The sequence below is a fragment of the Pteropus medius genome, unplaced genomic scaffold (genome assembly GCF_902729225.1).
Source record: "Pteropus medius unplaced genomic scaffold, Ma_sr-lr_union100, whole genome shotgun sequence".
NCBI lineage: Eukaryota > Metazoa > Chordata > Mammalia > Chiroptera > Pteropodidae > Pteropus > Pteropus medius.
Genome location: NW_024352780.1, coordinates 1,172,542 through 1,196,242, shown reverse-complemented (window position 1 = coordinate 1,196,242; position 23,701 = coordinate 1,172,542). Strand labels below are relative to the sequence as shown.

The 23,701-nt window shown below is 64.0% G+C and overlaps 1 protein-coding gene across 1 annotated transcript in view; it reads right to left on the bottom strand.

Moving 5' to 3' along the window:
* Nucleotides 1–23,701, bottom strand: part of ABCA13 (ATP binding cassette subfamily A member 13) — a 148,766-nt gene that overhangs the window by 61,723 nt on the left and 63,342 nt on the right. The window contains exons 24-34 of the mRNA XM_039847126.1: nucleotides 22,089–22,179; nucleotides 20,629–20,805; nucleotides 19,286–19,577; nucleotides 18,008–18,122; nucleotides 16,550–16,879; nucleotides 14,862–14,931; nucleotides 13,575–13,706; nucleotides 10,958–11,095; nucleotides 9,936–10,116; nucleotides 7,755–7,973; nucleotides 3,456–3,652 (exon numbers count right to left, since the gene is read on the bottom strand). Coding sequence (XP_039703060.1) covers nucleotides 3,456–3,652; nucleotides 7,755–7,973; nucleotides 9,936–10,116; nucleotides 10,958–11,095; nucleotides 13,575–13,706; nucleotides 14,862–14,931; nucleotides 16,550–16,879; nucleotides 18,008–18,122; nucleotides 19,286–19,577; nucleotides 20,629–20,805; nucleotides 22,089–22,179 — 1,942 coding nt within the window. The remainder of the gene's footprint in view (nucleotides 1–3,455; nucleotides 3,653–7,754; nucleotides 7,974–9,935; nucleotides 10,117–10,957; nucleotides 11,096–13,574; nucleotides 13,707–14,861; nucleotides 14,932–16,549; nucleotides 16,880–18,007; nucleotides 18,123–19,285; nucleotides 19,578–20,628; nucleotides 20,806–22,088; nucleotides 22,180–23,701) is intronic.

Here is a 23,701-nt window from a genome sequence, read left to right as displayed (position 1 = left end):
CCCTCGGGCCGAGACGCTGCCTCCACTTCCGCCCCCCTCAGGGAGCAAGCGGCGTGAGCCACATGCGCGAGGGCGAACCGAGGCAGAGGCACCGGGGTCCCCTCTGCGAGACCCGGGTCGCCAGCCGGGGCAGGCAGACAGCGAAGAGGAAGCCGGGGTCTGCGAGTCTCCCGACAGTCGAGTCCCCTCGCGCCCCTTCGGTCAGGGGCAGGGACACTGGCAGAGAGTGCTGCCTTCTCCGGAAGCAGCCACCGCGTGAAAGATAGGACGAGCCCGTGTTAAGGCAGGGAGTCCCACGGCACACGTGACGTCCTTGGGAACCAGGGGCGAGGCGCCCGCACGACCACGCGTGCCGCGTGACAGGACGTAGAGGACACCTTCGTAAAGTCCAGTTCCCTCGTGTCACCAACGGCCCTGCGACAGTCACGCCCTCACTGGCCGCGGGGAGCCCGACCCACCCGCGGCGAGCCCGCCCCACCCGCGCCATTTTACTGCAGAGAAAGAAACACTGATCATCTCAGATGCAAATGTTCCAAGGGAGCAGGCTGAACATGGTTTTACCTCTACTTGGTTTTATATTTTTTAATAGAAAGGAAAGACTAAAAGGGTTCTCAATTCATTTTTCACATCTAAAAAAGAACCATGAACATAGATGCAAGAGTGACAGGCAGGGGGCCCACAGGGACCACTGTCACCACAGATGTGTCCCTAAGACCAAGGCCAAGCTCCCGCATGAAGTCCTCCCAGGCTAAGAAAATGAGCCGGGCCCCCGATCTGGGGTGGGGGCGGCTGGGACACTCTGATCAGTGCCACCTCGTACTTCGGGTGACGGGTCCCCAGATAGCGAAGTCGTCTGAAAATAACAGCCAGCTGGAACCACCGTTCGTGAAGAAATTGGTGCGGTTCACAGAATTCTGGTCCTTGATGGCTTCTCAGAAGACGTTAACGAAACTCCGCTCACCGCCAGCCTCAGAGGACAGGTGTCCCTGTGGCAGACACCGCTGCCCTGCCCCGCCCCGCCCCCCGCCAGATGCTGGCTCCGCCCTGGCTCCCGTGCGGTACGAGGTGTCCCACCATCGGTCTTCCTGGCGATGGTGACCGCCCTCCGCTGGCCGGCGAGCACTTCCCCGCATGGCCCAGCCCTTCTCACAGAACCCTGGCGACGGCACCAAGCCTCCGTCCGCACGTGCGGAATCCAAGCCCAGAGGGGCCTGGCTCCGTCCACGGTCACGCGGGAAGCACAGCGGACAGCGGGCGTCTGATCGGGTGGAGGGACGTGGTCGTCGTGCGCCGACCTGCTCTGGAATTTCCCTTCCTCATCCATCCACCCCAGACAGCCTGGCTGTGCTGGCACAGGCTGGCCGGAGCCCAGCGCTGCGCGTCTCTAGGGAGACGGGGGGCGGGGCGGGGGGCGCGCTCCGGGGAGGCTGGCCCCGGGGCTGGCGTGCCCGCAGAAGGCGCCCCTGCGCAGCTGGGAGCGCTGTGCGGTCCTGGACGGATTCACAGAGCTGCGGAGCGGGCGCCCGGAGGCCGGGGGCGGTTTCCGGGAGCACCGCAGTCTGGATGCCAGGAACGCGTCCTCCCGTGGCGCCTCCCAAACCGGCCTCCAGCCGGCCGACCCCGCACGCCCAGGGGCTGCTCCCCAGGAAGCCTCCGCAGACAAACGTCACCGCCGCACGGCCGGGGACAGTGAGGAACACTTCAGCTGTAACAATGGAGCTTGAAGAAACGTACGGTATCTGGTTTGCCGTCTGAAGTTACCACTTTGCTCACGACTCAAGTGTAGTGAGCACGCCCCGAAGACGCCATCTCTGATTCGTAAGTAAACCAAGCGCGGGGCCCGCAGCACTTAATTCATACCCGGACGCACGAGTCTGGGGGGATGGGATCCACTTATCTGTCTTCCTCTCGTCTGTGCTCCTCATCGGCCCCCCAGGCTGGCAGGGACCGTACCCAGTCCACATTAAATCACCGATCCCACATGTCGCCAGTCCCTTTAGGTGGCACGGCAGTCCCTCGCCAAGAGGGCTCCTGGTTTCTCCTTCCCACCTCGTCCCCTCCCCTTAGGAGCCAAGGGAAGAGAGGAAGGGAGGGCCCTGCGACCTCGTCACTTGGGGTTCAGGTCTTCAGGCACAGGGTCCCCAGCGTCCTATGGTAACTGGGTAATGACCGAGGCCCCTTGCTACTTCCATCTCCACCTTCGAAGTCTGGGCAGGGACCCTGGACGGGGCAAAGCAGAGCCCCGAGCGCCGCGTCTCTCCGGGCCCGCCTCTGCCCAGCTGGCCGCTGGCCCCCGAGTCTGGGCCCTGGTGTCCACCCAGCTGCAATAGGCCAGTTCCCCCCGCCACGGCAGCATCACGGGCGGGCCCACGTCCCCTCCTGGTCCCCTCCTGGTGCCAGGCCTGTGGGCCCGGCCGGCCGTGGGGTCTCCCTGGCCCCAGTGCTCTGCTCGGCCTCAAGAACTGCGGTGCGCTGCACGGGGTCAGCGAGCCCGTGACGCTGACCCTTCCCGGTGTGACCGCCCACCCCAGGCCGACACCCAGACAGGAACAGAATCCTCCTGCTTCCTTCTCTGTCTCCCACAATCCTCCAAAACGCCAAGGACAGAAACAAACGAGAACGTCCTTCCACGTTCCCTTTCCTTCATCTCCTGACCCCAGCCTGCGCTAAGCTGTGACGGACAAGCCCCTTTCCACCGCGGGGAGGGGACTTGCTGGCCAGGGAGCGCTGGGGGAGGGGAGGGCTTCTTTCTGGTCATCTCTCCCTGCATTTCCTACGCGGTGAACTCAACCTCCCCCGGGGGCTGAGGCTTCGGGTCAAGTTAGGAACAGTTTGCAGTCGAAGGCAAAGAGAAGCAAACCGCGTGTCGCATGACTCCGTCCTGACCCCACGCTCGTGCTCGGGCCGGGTTGGCGGTACCGCACTGTGGCTCCCTGTCCCCGTGTCTCTCTGCGAATTAGGGTGTCTCTAAGTGACATTCCTAGAGCGATGCTTCCCAACCGCCAGAGCCACGAGCGTCAGAGCTGGGAAGGGGGAACTGCCCGGCCAACGGCCTCAGCTGGAAACACGGGAGAAACACAAGCTCAGAGCCAGCGCCCGGCCCCGCGCTCGCGAGCCTGCCCGGCCGGCCCGTGCCCGCCTGCTCTGGCCGAGAGCCGGCGCTCTCCCTCGGCCTGCGAGGCCACGGGAGGACGGTGCAGGCAGGCACAGCTCCGGAGGCGGTCGTGAACCGTGAGCACCCATGCACCACCACCAGCCTCAGCCAGAGACCGAGGCCGGGGCGAGGGGCCCGTGCCGCAGCAAGGCTGCGAGGCCGATGCGCCTCGGGGGGCTCTCATGACCCACGTTTTCTGGAAGATGGCACCACCCACTGGGCCTGAGCCGTCGCTCATGGCTCACGTCCATTCCCTGCACTGGGCACCGTGGGGGGAGCAGCGGCTGACGGCCGGTCCTACCTTCTCGGTACTTGAGGAGAATGTCCCAGATGCTGCGGCGGGAACAAGTGTCCACCCCGCTGGTGGGCTCGTCCAGGACCACGGTCCTCGACGTGCCGAGGAAAGCGATGCCGATGGACAGCCTCCTCCTGAGGCCCCCGGAGAGGGCGCGGGTCTGCGTGTGCCGGTGCAACATCAGCCCCACGTCCTCGAGGGTTCTGAAATGACACCAGGGCTGTCACTGTCCCCGAGCCCTCAGAGCCGCACCCCAATGTCACCGCAAGGATGGCGACGGCAGTCTCTGCGGGCTGGAGGTGGACCTGGGGCCTGGCCACCACCGCACGCGGGCCCCAAGCCAGCAGCCCTCACCCTCTTGAGGCTGAGACGGATCAGAGCCCACCGGCCACATGTGTCCCCGCGCAGCTGGGCCCGCCAAGCACTGTCCCTGGGAACCTCTGTGCTGTCTGGAGGAGCTCCCCCCGGCACCCGCCTGCCCCGAGCACACGGCAGGGGCGCGGTGTGGCCCCGAGCGCGTGGGCCGGAGGGAGAAGGTGGCCACGGGGCGCGGCAGAGGCCGGATCGGAGCTGTGTCGGCCACCTTCCTGACCAGGGCCTGGACGCTCCGTGAAACAGCCGTACGAGCCACCAGACGCCATTAACGTGCAAATGCGCCCCATTCTGCCCCAGAGCCCCGTCTGCGCGCTCCCCACTTCAGATGCCCAGCTGAGGACAGTGAGCCGCCCGCAGCCCTGTCCCCTCTGTGCCCCCCTCCGAGAGCCTCTCACCCCCCCAGGGCACCCCGCTTCCCAGCTCGCTCTGCGGTCACCCCTCTCATCACCCAGTTAAGGCAAACTCGTCCCCACTTAGGCAAGACCCTCCTGACACTGAGCCCTCAACCCAAAGACGCCTCCTCCCCGCCGAGCCGCAGGCCGGGACCGATTCCCGGCAGTCAAAGCGGGGTGCACGGGAGGAGAGAAGCACCAGGGCTCCCCGCAGCTGGGCTTCAAGAGCCGCCGAGTCCTGGAATGTTCCAGAGCCCTAAGCAAGGACCTGGGTGAACTCGCAAGGACTTGCTCACCTGGTCGCTAAGTACGCATCCCACGTCTGCTCCGTCACTTACATGCCTCCCGCCCCGGCCCAGGAAGGGCTCAGGCCAGTCCCCAGCGTGTGTCCAGTCCACCCGCTGTGCCTGAGCCCAGGCACCCTTTCCGCGAGAATCGCCACCTCGCTTCGTAGCTGGTTTATGTCCCTGACTTTGCGTGTCGCCGTCGCTGACGACACGCCAGCTGGGAAGAGGGCAGGGGGGTCATTTCCAGCAGTGGCTGCCTTGACCCTTAGTTCCTAGTGAGACTCTGCCAGCAACACCCCCCCGGGCCTCCCCGACACAGCAGGTGCAGTGGCCCCATTGAGCCCCACTTGGCTGCCTTGATCAGAGATCGATCAGTTGAGAAACAAAATCGCGTCAGTGAGATGTCAGACGCCTCAGACTCGCGCGTCCTGCTGACATTGCTACGCTGAACCCAAACCCCTCTGTTTCCGTTCTTCTTGACCTGATCACACCCGACCTCGTCATTTCCGATAAGCCAGCCGTCCAGAGGCCTGGCCCCCGGCAGCCTCTTCCGAGAACCACATCTTCCCCAGCCCGTCCTGGCCTCCAGCAGTCACTCGGCCCCGCGGGCTCAGCTGGCCTCTGTCCCCGCTCCCTGAGTTGAGAGCCCACAGGCTCGGCCCCCGCTGGGGTAGCCCATCGCCCGCTCCACCGGGCCTGCCCGCGCACCGCCACCTCCGTCCGGTCCACGCGTTTGACCGCCCGTTTGACCGCCCGTTTGACCGCCTGTTTGACCCGCTCTCGTTTGACCGCCCGTTTGACCGCCCCTTCTCGGTCCTGTTCCGCCCTGACACAATCCCATCCCTCTGCACCCTCCCCGAGAGGAAGAGATTCCGGTCCACCTCCCGTTGGCGCTTATACTGACTCCAACACGCCCTCCCCCAAAGAACTGTGTGGCCAGAGCGCTGTGTCGAGGTCGCCGATGACCTCGACGTACGGACGCCACGGCCGCGTCTCGGTCTTTGTGGACGTGACCCTGCGCGTCCGTGCACTTGGCCACACGCATGCTTGTCCTCCTCCTTCCCATGGGCCCCTCCTCCTCGCCTGCTGGCCGCGACCCGCCTCTCCACAGGCCTCGGCCCTTCCCCGCCCCTCTCGTCCACCCTCCCAGCCCCCGGTCCCCTTTCCACAGACCGGCCTCCGACTGGAGGCGCGCGGCGTTCGCCGTTCTCAGCTCCGATGTTGACCCGTAACATCTCGCGGCCTGAGGCCTGCTCAGGTTTCTGTCTCATCCTCTCGGGGCCAGTCAACGGCAAACCCGTCGTGACCAGACGCTTCACAAATGCTCACTTCAAAGGTTCCCCGGGGTCCGGAGCCCCTGAACTCACATCCAGGGGCGCTGCAGACCGAGGAACCCGCGCTGCCAGGCGCTGGCTCTGGGCAGGAAGTTTTCGGCTTCGTCCCCTCTGATCGAGAACTGCTGTCCTAAAACATGATCTTGTTTTGTTTGCTTTTTGCAAATTGGCTCCGTTGCTAGGAGACAGGCCACACACTGATAACCGGGACGGCTGTCTGCACCCAGGCGACATGGTTGGTTAAGGACCCGATCTACGCCCGGCCGCACGGGCTTGGCTGCGGAGCACAGCAGACGCGGGTTTTAATGAAAATAGGTGACCTGTGACTTTTAAAACCGTAGGTCGCACGTAACCCGTCTGCTCTTTAGCAGCGCGTGGCCACTCCTCGTCAAGTGCCCACTCGAATTCGAGGCCGGCGCCAGACGAGAGCCTCCCTGTGAACCCGAGTCTCTGCAGACGAGAGCCTCCCTGTGAACCCGAGTCTCTGCAGCCATCGGCGTGCCGGCCGTCCCCAGCCCCTTCCGAGGACACGGGGGTCTGTGGGGCGTCCCCGCCCCGGCAGAGCTCCGCTGCGCAGGTGAGCTCAGGGCCGTGAGGAGTGGGGAGCGGAGGCCGATGGTGGCAGGAAGGGCGGGGGAGCCGGCGCCTCCCCAGAAGGAGGTGGCGATGGCACTGAGCCCCGGCCAGCGGCGCTGGACACGCCGTGCGAAGGCGGCTCGCACGACGAGGAGGCTCCGTTCGAAGCGCTTCAGCCAGGTTCACAAGGTGCGTGACGGCTTCGAGACCCAGCCCCCTCCGTCCTTGTGGGGCCAGAATCCCACGGGGAGAAGCACGCGGCAGTCCCAGAGGACAGCACGGCCTTCGTCACACGTGGAGCGCGAACCCCGCTTCCACTCGCGAAGCCTGCAGAGGAGCTTTGGGAGGACAGTAAGCGGTGACGCGTGGACCCCGGTCCTCGTAGACCCCGGTCCTCCGGAGGGGGCCAGCGGCTAACCCACCCCGGGGCCCACACACCGGCCCCGAGGCAGCTCCTCCTCCCGTGGGTCGTGTCGCGTTTGCCATGTCCATCTGAGAACGGCGCGAGGCAGACCCCGGGTGCGGGGAGCAGGCTGGCCCGGTGGCCTCCCGCACCACAGGTCAAAGGCCCCTCCACAGCTACCGCCCCCCACCCCTCGAAGCTCAGCTCCCCGAACACCGCTGTTTCTGGCGGGGACCTCGGTTTCTCCCTCTGGTCCAGCCGTCTCGTCTACCGGTCCCCAGCGAGAGGGGGGCCCCATGTCTCCTCGCTGGGCGACCTGGCTCCCCCACACGCCCCCTCTCGCCATCCCACTTGGCGCCTCGGGACATGCCCCGGGACCCCAGCCCCCCTGGACCCCCAGGTGGTCAATGTGCCCCGGGACCCCAGCCCCCCTGGACCCCCAGGTGGTCAACGCGGCCTGTGCCTCTCAGACCCGGGCCTCCCTCCCCACCCCGCAGCTCAGCCACGCTCGGCTTTCACCGGCCCTGCCCCAGTGGCCTCCGCCTGTCTGTCCCTCTGCCCTGCTCCCCGCTCCGGGCTCACAGACCAGCCCCACAGAGCGCGCACCCCCACCCCGCACGACGAGCCGGAGCCCCTCGGCCCGTCCAGCTCCGCGAGCCCTGAACCGCGTCCCACGCACAAGCTCCCGCCAGCCGCCCACACCATGCGTTCCCTCCCTGCTCGCCCATTCCCCACTTCGAGGCCAGGTCAAGTTCAAGGTCGTCCCTGAGACGCCGTCTCTGGCATCCCCAGCTGGTGGCTGAGTCGTCACTCCACAATCACAAACCATCGGCTAGTTTTCCCTTCTCACGATTACAGACCCTGACGTTTCCAGAAGCTTCTCTGCCTGTGCCCTCCGTCACCACCCTGGAGCAGGGGCAGCCGAGGACGCCACTCACCTGTCGACTTGCTGACGTAAGTCCCTCTGCGTCCACTGGGGGACCTTCACCGAGGCAAAGAGCAGCAGATGCTCCAGCACCGTGAGGCCCGCGAGCAGGACGTCCTGCTGGAGACACACGCCCAGCCCACTTCGGGCCACGGACGGGTCTGTGTGCAGGTCCCTGCCGTCGATGAGGATGGCCCCGGACGTGGGCGGGCACAGTCCCGTCAGCATGGATCTGCAGGAGGAAGACAGGCGGCCGCTGCTCCGCATGCCAGCGACTCAGCCCTCCCCGCCAGCGGCCACACGCCCTCTGCTGGCCCATTCTCTGGTCACTCAAAAGCCGGAAAGGTGACAGGCCATTATGGCTGCACGGGAGCTTAAGATGATACATGCAACTTTATCTTTACAGATGAAGAAACAGGCTAAAGACATGGCTTATTTACCTAAGGCCTCAGAATCAGACGTCGGCCGAGCAGAAACGCAAACCGTGACACCCGACCCTGAGGCCAGGGCTTCCTTCTGTGAAAGGCGCGCCCCCTGCCCACGTCAGCACCGTGAAGACACGCGCGGCCCGGCTGCAGACGTGACCGGGGGCCTCAGGCCCGCCCGCTCCGCTGCCGCGGCGCAGGAAGCCACCGTTTACGCCTCACGCGCCTGCCACGGGCCCGAGCACCACGCCCACCGCCCGCCTGCCCACACACGGCAGCACAGCGCACGTCCACACGGAGGTGCCACACGGCGTCACAGAGCCTTGTCGGTCACCTTCAAAACTGGACGACCTCAACAGCCACCAGCAGGCGGGAGCACACACAAACCGTGGTGCATCCACGGGGGACGCTGAGGCCCTGACGGGTGACACAAGCTGGCAGCACCGCCACACGTGACTCCGCCAGCATCAGGCCGAGGGGAAGATCCATGCACGGCCCCGTTCATGTGAAACTCCATAAGAAGCAGAGGCCGCCGAGCGGGGGTGAATCGGACACCTGTGCTCCGCTGGGGGCCGGGTCCAGCAGGGCACAGGAAGCCTGAGCACACAGGCCACTCTGTCCCCATGGCTCCTGTGCCGGCATCGGCCAAACATGTCGGAGCTCATCACAGTGGCTCTTCCTGTCCTGACTCTGCTCTTGCCCCTAACGTCACCTCGATCGACCGGACTGACCCCTGTCTGCTGCGCTGACCTCAGACCTTTGAGGAGAGGGGGTACCACAGAGCCCTGCGTACACACCCCCCACGCGTTACGGGCTTTCCGCTTCGCTGGCCCCTGAGCCTGTCGCGTGACAGCCGCCCGGGGTCCTCCCCGCACCCGCTGCGGGGCGCAGGGCCCCTCGAACCAGCAGGAGTCTCGTCCCCGCGGCTCGCACCCGTCAGAACGTGCGCGGCAGGCGTGGGGCTCCGGCACCGTCGGTCACGGGCGCCGCCCGCCCTAAGGCAGCGAAGCGGACCAGGGGCCTCAGCTGCTTCAAGGAGAGAAGAACACGTTCCAGATTTTTTTCTTTCAGTTTGTCTTCAGCGTGAGATTTCTGAAGACTCATGTCTACTCTGCTCCTACCTTTCTGAGGCAGAAAAAAGTCCTTCCCATTACTTTAATTACACGTCTGTTAATCAGTCCTACCAAAGGAGAGCCAAACGAAAGTGACTTGTTCAGAGGAGAAGTCCGATCACTCGGCCACCGCTCCCGCGGCCAGCGCGGGGTCCCCTGTGGACCACAGACGTCTGACCTGTCGCTTCTCTGGGATCATGCGACTCGATTCTTTAATCAAATCCGGAGCCACCGAATTCTAAACAGCCTGGAAAGAACGTCCGGCCACACAAAATTAGAACATGAAAAAACTATTCTCAGCCGTTAAGAAAACCGCAAACATCCTTCCGAATTTCATGTCTCTGTAGAAACGCGAGCAAAATTAAACTTAGGACGAGACAAATGGAAAGGGTCGTAGGACTTTCGAAGACGGCGGTAAAACAGGTGAACTATCCGTAGGGAACGAAGGAAGAATTAACGACTCTGAACCCCGTCTGCGCCCTCCGGGGCTGCCCGGCCCTACGGCGCCAGCGGCCAAGGGCGCGTGGCAGTGCCGGCCGGGGCCCTGTCGTCCCTCTGAGCCCCTGGACCCGCACTGAGGTCGACACGGAGGAAGCGGCCTGGCCTCCCGCCCCCCCCCCGGGGCAGACAGGCGACACAGGGGTGTGGGGGGCGCACATGACGGTGGTTTTCCCGGCGCCGTTGGCCCCCAGCAGGGCCGTGATCTGGTCTCTGTGGAAGGTGAAGGTCAGGTCTCGGACAGCTGCCCGGCGCGGCTCGTACTCCTTGGTCACAGACACCAGGGTGACGCCCAGGGGACCTCCGTCCTGCTTCCCCTTCCCGTTTGGCAGTGACGAGCCTGTGGGGAAGATGCGGATCGCCCTGAGCGGACCTCGAAACCCTCAGGAGCACTCGCGCCGGATCGCCCGGTGGGCTGCCGTGGACCCGGACCACGAAACCATTCAAAACCCTTCTTCGGCGAAATCGAGCGGCGGCTCACACGACAGCCAAGCGAAGTCTCGGATTGCGAAGTCTGTGCCCGGCGCTGTCCATTTTGTAGGAAAACAAAAATAAGCACACCCGCACTCGTGCAATGCAGAGGACAGCGGCAGGCGGGCAGGCCCACGCCACCACGTCCTCGAGAGGCGGCCCCCAGGAGGTGACAGCTAACGGGGACTCGCAGCCCCCCAGAAATGCTCTCAGACGCCTTTCGCCTCCCTTCTCTCCCAGACTGTGTGCCCACGAGCACAGTCACATACGGGACGCAGACCTGTCACCTCCTCTGCCCGCCCCACCGCCAGGGGCTCGGCCCGACACCCCGGGTCCCGGTCCCTTCCTGGCCCGGAAGTGGCTCAATGGACCCTTCCTATGGGGTGTCTTCGGCCCGAAGGGTTTTCGTGTTTGACGTGCACATGCACACAGAACTCAAGGCGCCGTCAACAGCGGGCTACGCACACCCTGGGTCCCATGCGAGCACCCTGGGGTCCCACGCACACCCTGGGGTCCCACGCACACCCTGGGGTCCCACACGCGCCCTGGGGTCCCACGCAGGGCGAACTCCATCTCGTCAGGGGACCCCCTCCTGCAGCCCGGCCCCACCACCATCTTCAGAGCCCAGTGTGGCTGTGACCAGGACACGGTTACAAAGGGGCCACAGTGACCGGGAGGGGAGGTGTGTATCCGGCACACCCTCCACCAACCTTCGACGCCGGAGTCTCCGCTGAGGAAGAACAGGTCAGGGCGCGGTGTGTGCGGCCTTCCTGCCACCAGGCCACACACGTCCTTCCAGTAGGAGGCGGCGAAGGGGAAGTGCCACGGCCTCCTGAAGCCAAAAGTCCCTAAAAACAAGGCATGGTCCACGTCAGCCGAGTTCCATTCTGGTTAGGAGATTTTGTGACTGGACATCCTAACTAATTGAAATAAAATGTCACTCCAGGTGGCATGCCCCACACTCATCCCACATGTGAGCCAGCGACAGTCTGGGGCACAGCGCCAGCGTGTGGGGTCCCGGCTCCCTCCCCCCAGCCTGACTGGGGGCCACCGCCGGGACCCCTCACGTCCACTCTGAGCAGGCGTCCAGCAAACAGACAGGCATTTATTAAACACCAAAGCAGCATCGCGTGATTGCTGAGTGTCCCCAGAGCAAGGCCACGGCCCATACAGCTGCCGCTTCCTTTGTCTGTCTCGACCCGACGTCCGCACAGATCACTGGACGTGGGTGAAAAGTAGGAGGGAATGAATCACTTAGAACGTCTCCAAGGAAGAAGCTCACAATGCCGATGCCCATACAACACACGTCGACGCCCTGTAATCACGTTCTCCAAATCACGTCAGCCCACGCGACGGTCACTTTACCCTCGGCAGGCGCCGGAACGCGGTGGACCTGGTGCTGGCCCTCCTCGGGTCCCTAGCACCCGCTCCGGCGGAGGTCTGAGGTCTGATGGGCGCGCCGAACGCCGAGGGCCGAAGACACAGCAGCGCTGTCAGCCTCGGACCAGCAAGCAAAGGGGCGACACGCGGCCCCTCGCACGTTCTGATCGGGGGGTGCGAAATGGTCCCAAAGGAAAGCGTGTGGCCGGCCCCCCGAAGTGCGGGGGCGCTGAGCTGGCACCTGTCTCCTGTCTCCCACAGTACGGGCTGAGCCATGTCCCCCACATCCTGATCCCCTGACCATGTCGAGACGAAGACTCTTTCCAGAGACAATTGAGGGTCAGCGAGGTCAGTGAGGTCACCTGGTGGGCACTAATCCGATGCGACTCGGGTCCCTGTGAGTCCTGGCCGTCCGTCCGGGCGCAAACCCGGCCTCGCTGCCCACTGGCCAACAGCTGAAAGCGGCCGCTCCGTCGGGGGCAGCGAGAAACGTCGAAGCCCGCCAGGCGGCAGTGGAACGCAGAGTGGGCGCTTGTCGCTCCCGTGTGGCCTCCGGGCCCTTCCGCCTTCGTGGCTCTCGGTGAAGGTCCCGATCTGGCCGGGAATCCTGGCTCGTCCGAGGTCACAGACACCACGTATGACACCGTGACAGCGTGACACGGACGTTCCCTGGACATGGCACCGCCGGTGCTCGTCATGGAGGCAGATGCCTGTCCCCTCCGGAGGCGGCTGCGTGGACGTGACCAGGAGCCCGAGTTCACGAGTGGACGTCCCCGGAGCAGTGAAGGGCGGGAATTCACAGCCACACACGCTGGGGCTACAGATGCAGCGCATGGGGCTCGGAGACAAGGGTGGCGGCCCTCAGCAGGCTGGGGGCCCCTGGGGAGGCCCATTTTCTGTGCTCAGTCCAAGCGCTTCGGAGACCCCCTCCCAGACACACCTGCAACACCTAAGCAGGGGCCGCCCGAGCCGGCCAGGCGGACACGCACGCCGAGCCGGCGTCTCCTACCAGTGGCGTCTACAGCTCTGTCCTGTGCTTCATGACGACGCCCGGGAGGCCCCCCCACGTCACAGCTCGGTCACAGCTGCCTCCTGTCCGGGATGCGCCGCGCACGCACACACGGGCGTTCGGTCCGCGCAGCCGGGCACCGGCGGACCCTCGGCCGCTCCCACCGCACAGCCGTGAACGCGAGTGGACACGCAGTCCTGGGACCGGCTCTCGGTCCCTCCAGGGCTCCGTCCCCAGGCGCTTCCTGCTCCCGGAAGAAGCCTCTCCCGGGGGAGCCGCGTCTCTGTGCCACAAGTGCTCCGTGCCAGGCGTGTGCCGAGCACACAGGAGAAACCGCGGCCGCCCCCCAGCACCTCTGGGATGCGCCTTCCACCCCGAGGAAGACACCTGAACCATGGGAGCCCGCTACCCGCTGACGGGCGGCGACAGAGCCCTGGCCCCAGGAGCCCCGCAATCCGCCCGATCCCCCCGCCACAGGCCGTTCCACTGGCCTGGCTGCGAGGCCGTCCCTGGGTGCCGTGCTGGGCGCTCCCCGAACCCCGCCCAGCCCGCCCCGAGGGGCCGGCCGCTCTCTCCTGCCCCCACTGGCCTGACCCGGGTCCTGGGGTCCAGGCTCCTTTCTGTCCCCGACTGCGGCCCACCTGCCGGGGACCTGTGGGGGGGGTGTCCACCCACATCTGCTCGTCCGCTGGGCTCCCTGGCCTCTGTCTTTGTACTCAGGACTCAGAGGCCCCGCCTCGTCCTCGAAGCTCCAAGCTCCCTTTAAAACGCATCCTACAAACTCCCTTTCTGACCAGAGCTTTATTTAAAGAACAAGTGTCATTTTAAGTAATTATTCTAATATTCACCTATATAGGCACAACAGGTTAGTACGATAACACAATAATTTACAAACCGTTTAAGCTCATCTGTCGTTTTTTAAAGTGCAGAATTCTTACCAGGAATCAAGTTGCTCAGGTACCAGCCACACAAAAAATAAAGGACCGAATCCAACAGAATCATCCAGCACACCCAGGCGAAGGTCATGCCCGCCTGTTCCGGGGCCTGGCCCACGTTCGCCCACTGCAGCCCTGGGAAAGGGAAGGCAGAGTGAGAGCCACGCGGGGGGCTCCGGCCAGGCTGGCCGCAGCCAGGACAAAGCAAGGCAGCAGCCCGGGGCTCCCAGAAGGTCAAGGCTGCTCACTCCCTCCCGTTCAGCTCTCCGACCGTTAGCATTTCAATACCTGACATTTACAACTTTTAAAGTTTGCTTTCCTATTTCCTTTTTAGGGGAATTAAGTATGTTACATATTAAAAAAAAAAAAGATACAGAAGTCTCCTTGGAAACCCAAACTCTAAATCATATCCTCTCTCTGCTCCTGTATGTGGATCTGGAGCGGGAAAGAATCGTCATTTCTTTTTATCTATTTGCTATTTATTGTTGGATTAAAATACAATTTAAGGAAACTAGCCCTCTTTCTCAATTTTCCTATGTACTAGTCTAGAATCAGTAAAACACGTTGTACGTCGTGCGTTTGTTGGAATTCAGGCCTAAACACTCAGAGGGCTGGACAGTGGCCACCGCTGTCCCGTAGCCCCACGACCCAGCCTGGTGTGAGGAGCCGCTGGCGGCTCACGGGAGGGTCACCCGGGCCACTCGGCTCTGCACACGTGGCGTAAAATGCTCGCCGTGCCCCACACGGAGCCGAGGGCCCCAAGGCCACCACACCCCAGGGCTGACGTCACCACGGCCAGAGTCCAGCTTCCTTCTCTGCCTCTCTGTCACCTGTAAGAAAACCACATAAACCTGCAAGAAACCCGCGTCCGCCCTGGCTTCGGGGCTCATCGTCAACCTCCCGGTGTACGGGAAAACACGTAGGAAGTGCAGGGCCAGCGTGCTCTGCTCGCCGCTGCTCAAATCTAGCTCGAGGGCGGGCCCGGGAACCGTGGACATGGAGGAGGGCCGGCACGGGCGCGAACGTTGGCACGTGACGGAGAATTAGAAAGGGCGCCAGGGAAGGCAGGCAGAGGCCCAGGGAGAGACCCCAGCTCGGCGAGGCTCGGGGGTGGACGCGGCGGGACCCAGACGGTCGCCAAGCTGGCAGGAGCGTGTTGGGGCTGAGTGCGGGCTGCTGGCCGGCCCGGGCAGTGACGGACGCACGGGCTGGGTGGACGGTGGCGGGCCTCAGCTCTGCAGCAAGGACCCGCGTCTCTCAGAGCCACCGATTAAGAGCGAACGTCCTTACCTGCCTCCTGCCCTTCCAGGAAGGTGATGAAAAAGACCCCGTGTGCGAAGGCGGTCGTGGACAGCAGGCACTGCGGGGCAGAGGGGCACGGAGGTGGCATGTTACTAACGACCCGGAACCAGCCGGTCCACGGCGCCGAACCCACGGAGAAGCCACGACACGCTCCGGCCGTAACGACGGCAAAGCGCAGCCAGGCGGCCGCTTCAACGCCGGAACCTGGAGGGCTAGGCCCGGCGCCGGTCCACCTGGAGACGCGGCAACGAGCCAGCGTCCCACGCCAAGAGGAGTCGTGTCCCCCGACTGCGAGGCTTCAAGTGTCACAAACGCAACGTGCTGCAGACGGAAACGCGTCACGCGCGCAGCGGGAAATGGGAGGGAGCGGTTCACCGTTCTCACCGCCGCGGGCCTGGAGCCCGCTGCAGCCGCGGGCTCAGTGGCGCCGTCCCGCAGCAGCGGGGGGACCGGAGAAACATGATTCTGTGCCCAGCGGAGAGGTCCTACGGCAGAGGGAAACCTCCCGGAGAAGGACCGCGCAGTTAAAAACGTAACGTGCCGAGTTCGACTTTTTCCCTGGGGAGGAAAGAGCTGTGCACGCGGAAAGGGAGCCCACGGGTGCAGGACCCGGCGCTGTGCGGCCAGAGTGCGGGCAGAGTGCCGGCGCTGGAAACCGTCACCACGTGCGGGAGCGTGCGGGGCAGGGGCCGAGGGGTCCCTGTCGCCACCACTGCTCTGGGGACGATTAACACGGCCACAAAATGATGCTCATGAGTTCCTACGGCCGCGACGTAAGCGGATCGAAGCTGGCGAGCACCAGTCAGCGGGGAACGGCCGAGGGTCCGGCAGCGCTGCGCGCCACGCGTGCGCACCCACGCCCGGCTGGCTGGGGGCTCCTGGCGCTGGAGACAGACAACGTGGCTGTCACGGGGACACCTCACCGTAAGGCGGGAAACGAGCAGGCGGAGAGGGAGCCCCTCCCGGCGCCGAGGACACACGGGCTGCCAGACGCCGCGCCCCTAAACGCCCCTCGCCGGCCCTGGGGCTCGGAGGGTCCAGATTCTCCCTGGTGACACCAACCGAACCCCCCAGCAGACTGCAGCCCGAGGGGGGCCAAGCCATGAGCGGATGCGGAGGTTCGCAGCCGCCCCCAGCTCGGGGAGAGGGGGCCGCTCCCACGGTGACCACAGGGTAGGTCCCTGCTGTGTGGCCCGCGTGAGCTTGCCAGGCAGCAGCCACGACGGGGGGCCCTTCCAACTCCCCCGTCCTGCCCTGCAGACCTGAACGAACGCGACCTTTCCGGGACGAGCATTCTGAAGGGAGGAGCGAGTCTGGCATCGCTGACAGATCCTGCCGCTTAGCGGGATGGGATGCACCACCCTCCAGGAAAAGCCCTTATTTTTTATCTCCAAAGTAGCTTTGTAAATCCATCTCTGCCCACGTGTGACGAGGAGCCATGCGCCTCCCTTCGGACACCGCCGACATCGCCACGGCTCCAGGAGAGCCGGGCCCCCTCGCTGGGCCGCCGGCAGCAGAACCGGCACCTCCTGGACACTCGGGCGCTGCCAGGGCCGCCCGCGTCTGCGGCCGGGACGCGGCACAGGAAGCCCTCGCGGGCCCGAGAACGGCACAGCAGAGCCGCTTCCTTGGGTCGCAACGGTTTTGACCGTTCACCTTGCGGACGACGCACTTACCAGAAGCGTCTGGGCGGCAACGCTGAGCTGGTGGCGCAGAACCAGCAGCACGACGTAGGGCAGGAAGCTGACCATGTAGAGCAGGCTGGCGCAGAGGGCGGCCGTGTTCGCGTGGCTGAAACACGCACTCAGGAGGTAGCTGAGCATGGCGACCGACACCGCGAAGTCCAGCAGGAACAGGAAGACCAGGAAGGCGTCGCTGTGCGCGAAGATGCCGCTGGCTCTCAGCACCGCGGCCAGCGCCGCGCTCCCGGCGGTCAGCACGGCCACGTTCTCCACGAACCAGGCCAGGAAGCTGGTGGTCGGGTGCACGCCCATCATCCTCAGGTACTGGCAGAAGGAGACCGGAGTTACCACGGCAACCGGTGCCCGAGGGAGCGGTGGGGTCGTGGGGATCGGGCGCCGCCGGGAGGGCAGCCGGCTCCGACCGTGCCAGGCGGTCAGCGGTGCGGGCTCCGGCCCGCAGGGCACCCCGCCAGGCACGTCCTCCCAGCCCCGCACAGAGCAGGCCGCTCAGCGAGCTGGGGGGTGGGGGAGACGGGGGCCCGGCCCACGTGGAGCGAGCCCCGCGGGCGAGCCGGCCGGCGGGAGGGGCGCGGACAGCAGGCTCGTGCTCTCCCCCTTCGCCTGGGTTTCGCCGTCTTCACGGCCATGTGTTATTTTCACTTCGTGCTGGTTTTATTAACGAACACGAAGCGCGTGATGATGAGGGCCGCGCCGCTCCGCAAACTGCTCCGTCGGGGGGTCGCCGCACGGTCCTAGAGTGTGTTTCGCAAAACAACTCAGTTCGCAGAGGTGACGACGTAGCTAATTCGCCCGGAGCCTACGACGTGCCCAGCCTCGGTCACACCGGCGAGCGGGAGCCTGGCGCTTACGGAACAAGGGCAGCTCCTGGCGGAGGCGGCGGCGGCGCCCGCGAGTCGGAAGCCACCCGGGCCGCTGCCCAGGGCCCAGCGGGGCCAGGAGAGATGCACGGGCTCCCGGGACCGCGCCGGCCGTTCGCAGGTGAGCGGCACGCAGCGCGCCAACGGCGTGGACGCTCGGGCGCCCCGCCCTAGACGGGCAGCGTGTGCGTGGGCAGCGCGGCCGCCCCTGCCTCGGCCCAGCTGCTCTGCGGCCGGGTGGGGCGTGGGCCGCTGCGGCACCCTCAAGCCCTTCCTTCTTAAAAGCGGCTTCAACGGTTCCGAGTTTCGACAATATTCGAAGACAGCGGGGCTGTGCGTGAAGGATTCTGACCGCACGCTGAACCGGGAGGTCGGCCCTTGACCTGAGCGGGACGATCTGCCCATAAGCGGCCTCGGTGCCCGCCTTCCACCGCGCGTGTCTCTCGCTTCGGCGCACTGGGGCGGACACGCCCGCCAAACCCTGGCCGGGCCTGGACTCGCAGGGACCCCCAGACGGGGCCGGGGACAGAGGGGCTCAGCTCCCGCCCCCCGCCCGGGCCGCCAGGCCGCCTACCTCCTCTAACCGGATCTCCCGCTCGTAAACCAGCTTTCGGACCATGCTGGCCACGGACACCACCCACGCCAGCATCATGATCAGGGGGAAGAAGAAGCCCACGTTGTTCAAGAACCTGCAAGAGACGCCGCGTCAGCGCCGAGCTCCCACCACGCCCACCGTCCACGCTGTCCTCACGGCCACAGAGCCCGCGGGGACGGGGAAGCGCGTTCCAGCCTGGCGTGTGGATCCCTGGAGCGCAGTGCACGCAGCCGGCGTGCAGGGGACGAGGTGACGGACCCGCCCACGCAGTGTGTGGCCTGAGCCACAAGAGACCCCCAGGAAGCCGAAGGGCACGGGCTGAAATGCTCCGTGTCGGAGCCGTCATCGCTCGGAGAGGAAAGGGAAGCTTTCACGTCACAAAGAAGGCGGCGACGAGGCTGGCCCGCGGAGTGTGCAGTGGGGAGCACGAAAGCCCCCTCCACCTTGCTGACCTCCGTCCCCTCCGCCCGAGCGACATCCACAACATCCACCACGCACTCAGTAAGGGGGGCTCAGCGGCCGCCCCACCACAGCGGGCGGGTCTCCCTGAGACGCCGCCGCCCTCCTCGTCAGAAGGGGCCTGACGAGCGTTGACGCAGAAGGCGCACGGACAGGAAGGCCCTGTCCTGCACCCTGCTCCACACTGTCCCCCTGCAGGACCGGCGTCTGCACAACCACGGGATGCGGGGGGCCCGGCTCCCTGAGCACTTCCCAGAGGCAGAGACAAGGAGAAGCCCTCCCTCCAGGCCGGCCCTCCGCCCTGCCTTGTGCCTCCCGGGCTCTTTGTCCAGACCCCGCCCAGGGCCCAAGTCCCAGGGGGACCACACCCCCAGGCCACTTCCGACTCCCCTGCGTCCCTGCCTCTGCTCTGAGGCCCCCAAGCCCTGTGGTCCAGCGGCTCCCGCCCCTCCCCGCCCTCCCGTCTCCCACAGACCGCTCCCCGCTTCCCCCGAGTAACGGGTTCTCAGCTGGGACCTGCGCAAAGCCCAGCCTCTGAGCCCATCCCTGTGCACCTGCTTGGGGGGTGGGGGGCACCCCTCGTTCCTAAGGCTCTGCACTAGAGAGGAGATAAGCGTGGCTGGTGTCACGCTGAGAGCTCCAGGCGGCCAGAGCATCTCGGCCGACACTCTCCTATCGGCTCAGCTCAGGCACAGGGAAAAGGCACCTTAGGGTGCCTAAGATGGGCGCATGGCCTCCGGCGCTCTCCGGGGCGACGGCAGAGAAGCCGTCTGCTCGCAGCCTGCCCCGGGCACTCACAGGTCGCTGCTGTGGCATGGGTACGGAGCTGCCTGCGCCTGCACGGCCGGCCCCGCGGCCTCCTGCCCCGTCTGCACCAGGACGATGGCTGTTTCGATCATGTCTTGCAACGGGACAAAGACGTAGTTGTACTTGAACCCGTCGGCCGGCAGGCTCTGAGGATGGAACTTCCAGAAAGGGTTTTTCACCAAGTCCGTCCGCATGCTGTAAGAGACGCTGGTCCGGAGGGTGTAGGTGACGTGCGGCGGCAGCCGAGGGGTCCTGCCGACTGAGGGGCTGTCGAAGATGACGCCTGGAGGCAGAACGGGGCCATCAGCGCCGGGGCAGTGCACGCTGTCGGCGCAGACGCTGGACAACAGCCCCCGCCCACCTGCCCGCTCAGCCCTGCCCCTGCGAAGGCCCCCCGCCTGGGCGGCCGCGCCGGCTCCAATGTGACACAGACGTCGCCGGCACACGGAACCGAGGTGCCTAACGCCCAGGCCTGGCTTTCGCGTTAATGCGAGCACAGTGCTGTCGTGAACACAGAGACGTCCCTCGTTCTGCGTGTTTGCGGACCTGGGAACTAGAGCCCCTCCTTCCTGAGAACCGATGCGTTGGGCGTTACTTATCCTCCAAAGTGTGCACGTGTGGATTCTGCACCCTGCCACGCGCATTCTTTAATTGTATATGTAAGGCCTGTTACAGGTTGACTCGTGCTCCCCACGGGCGTGGGCTCTAAGCCAGCATGGCTGGCGTCGGCACAGGAAGGGGAGCTGGGGCATGGACGTGCACAGAGGGTGCGGGGTGAGGACACGGGAGGAGGCCCCGGAAGGGACTGGCCAGCCCGCACTGCCACTCGGCTTCGGGACTCGTTTCTGTTGCTGACACTGCCTCGTGTGGCATTGTGCCACAGCAGCTCCAGCAAACCAATACAAGGCCAACTAAAACTAATTCAGTGCTTATTCAAGACGAATTCGAGAACCCACCATGTCCATCTTGAATAAGAGAACAGTTAGCAGACGGGGCAGCACTGGCCACTCCTTTGCCCTGCCTGACTTCAGGATGTAATCAGAGCACGACTCGGATCGGGAACTGACCACCTGTCCCGTGAGACTGAACCATAAAACGGCATCGTAGGTGGTAACTCGGACACGGCCACTGGCACTGGGCCGAGGTGGCGACCTCAGCGCTGGTCACTGTGGACGAGGCCCATGTTTTCACCGACCCAGCACGCTTAGGCTGCCTTATCGCGTTTTGCCTGGAAGGGGCCGCGTCTGAGGCACAGGCAGACACACTCAGGGAGAATCTGCACACGACGGCCACGGGCACGCGGCCTCCACGGCACTTTGGCCCCGAGCACTTACTGGCCAGGAAGCTGTTCTGCTGCAGGAGCTCGCGTGCCGTGGCCTCCAGGTCAGTGACGGACGGCAGGGGCTGGAAGCGGTTCAGCGACACACAGGAGGACAGGTTGACCAGGATGTGGCCCAGCCAGCGGACGCGTCCGGCACCGGCGTGTCCCAGCAGCTTGCCCAGAGCACCTCCTGAGGACGGGGACACAGCGGGACATGGCGGCTCCTCCCCAAGGCCCCTGCGTGTCCCGCAGCCTGCCCAGCACACAGCCACCCCAGCCCCACCCCCGGCCTGGCTTCTTCGTAAGACCCGCGAGACTCCTGCTCAGGACTTCAAGGAAAAGAATTCATCGAGAAGAGAGCATACGTGAAAACATGCCAACATGCTCTCACACACCCACGACACATGCACACACAGCAGGTCACATGACACACGCACACACACAGAGCAAATCACATGACACACAAGACACACACAGCAAGTCACATGGACACATGTACACACAGCAAGTCACATGACACACGACACACACAGCAAATCACATGACACATGACACATAGCAAGTCACATGACACACACACAGCAAGTCACAAGGACACACGCACACAGCAAGTCACACGACACACGCACACACACACAGCAAATCACATGACACCCAGACACACAGCAAATCACATGACACACACACACAGCAAATCACATGACACACAGACACAGCAAATCACATGACACATGCACACAGCGAATCACAAAACCAGCGTGGCCCGCCACTCGCCCTGGGGAGCTGCCCGTCTCGGTCTCCAGGAGCAGTGGCCACAGTGGCCGCAGCTTCCGGCCACACCCTCCTCCCAAGGCACCATTAAACAGGAGAGTTGCAACAAGTCCCCACCAAACCCTGAATCTATCAGACTGAACAGACCATCCACTGGGAAACACCGAGACAGAAAGAACCGGAAGCCTGACGAGCCTCCTGACAAAGGGCTGGGCCAGGCTCCTGGGGCGCGGCTGCCCATCCCGGTCCAAGCCGCAGCCCCGCCACTTCCAGACGGGGCCGTCCGGCCCTGCCCGGTCGGAGGGACGGGGTCACCAGGCGCCCAGAACCCGACTCCCCGCCGTGCTCAGAAAACGGTGCTGACATGTGAATGAACTCACAGATTCACACTCACCCATTTACTCCCACGCTCACGCTTATACACACCCACACTTACAAACCCACCCACTTACACCCACGCTTACGCTTACACACACTTACACTTACAGACACTGACACACACACTGACACACCCACACTTACCCTTACACACTCACACTTACACACATTTACACTTGCACACCTGCCCACTTACACACACGCTTATGCTGACACGCCCATGCTTGCACTTACACACTTACACACCCACGCTTACACTTACACGCACACACTCTTACACCCTCATTATTACACCCACACGTGCTCTCACACATCCGCACCCACCGTATGTCTGGAGCTTGTCAGTCAGTTTGTCCACATCGATATGCAGCTGGCTTTCGACAAAGTTTCTTACGAATTTGTTCCTCAGAGCCTCCTAAAGGGAAACAATAGTTTCACAAAAATAATGGCACCATTTTTTCTTACTGAATAATACTCACTAGGTCCACTCAAGGTTTGTTATACAAGAAAAAGGTACATAAAGTGAATCATCTTAAAAGATGCTCTAAAACGTCACAATGAATAACAGAATCACGTGATTAGGACTCTATCTTGAAAAACAGAAGTAACAATTTTGACAACTCAGGTTATATTTGTAATTGTGCACTAATATTGAAAACAAAAAATAAATTAAGGATGTGCTTTTTGCCGAATTTGCTAACGTAAACTTCACACAAGATCCTCCACACTGCCTTCCCAGGGGCCAGCTGCGAAGAGGGGCCTCTGTTCCGGAAACACTCGGCCGGTCCCCACGCCACCCAGCTGGAGGCCCCCGCGCTGCACCCCGATCGCCCCCCTCCTGACGGTCCCAGCCCTGCCTCGTCAGTCCCTGGTTTCACCGCAGAGTCCGCAGAGACCATCTCCGTCAGTGTGCTGAGTCTGGCGTCTCTTTTTCACGGTGGCCATGCATCTGCTCACCCTGTGCTGCCACACACTTGCGAGGTCCCACAGGCCGCAGACACTGAGTGAAAATGGCCGATACGCTAAGGCCAACAGCAGGACAAGGGGGGTGTCTGAGTGGGGACTCGGCGAGGGATGTCAGGTCACCAGAGAACACCTAGGCGGCACCCTGACTGTTTGACCCCGCGACCTTAGAGCCGGGGCACCGCAGGTGAGGGACTCAGGTGTGTGCAGCTTCCCGTCACGGCCATCGCGTGCTGCTGTCATTTGCCCCTGTCTGCAGGTGACAGGACTCCATGACGCCACGGGCACCGCTTTCGGGAAATCTCATTTTTCTCTCTCGCTAGCCGTGAGCAATTGCCAGACGCTCACCAGAGGTGACAGACTGCAGAACACGCCTGGACGCTGGACGGGGCGCACAGCCGGCCGTGCTCTTCCTGCGATGGAAAGGTCGGCCGGGAAAGTGACCTGCGTTTCCGACACGACCACGTGGTGGGCAGGACCCAGCCCACTGCGGGCTTCCCCGAGCGCCTGCCGCTTGCTCAGGCGAGGTGGGCGCTCGCATGTCCTCGCAGTATCTTGGGAGTCCCCACCTGTCCCTTACACTGTTGCATACGCCGTTATTGGCAGTGGCATCGGGGCCTCATCAACCCCTAAACGAGTCACACTCATTAGAGAAAAAGTCTGCTTGACGCCTGCACTAGCAAAGCGACCGTGAGCAGACGAATTAAAGATGAACGTCACAGTGACAGTGGCACTCACGGAGCGGTGGCCACCGTGACACCGAGCAGCAAAGACATCCGGCTTCCAGGAGCTGGGCTCTCAAGCCCCCTCGGTCTGTCCTGCCACGCCTGCCCGGTGGCCCCAGCCCACGAGCACCCCGTCACGCCCTCTCCCAGGAGCAGAGGGTCCCTCCGATCAGGACGCCCCGTGCGGCAATGGCAGCACCGGCTACGACGCTCCCTCACTCGCTCCTTCCCCGGTGTCAGACCGGCATC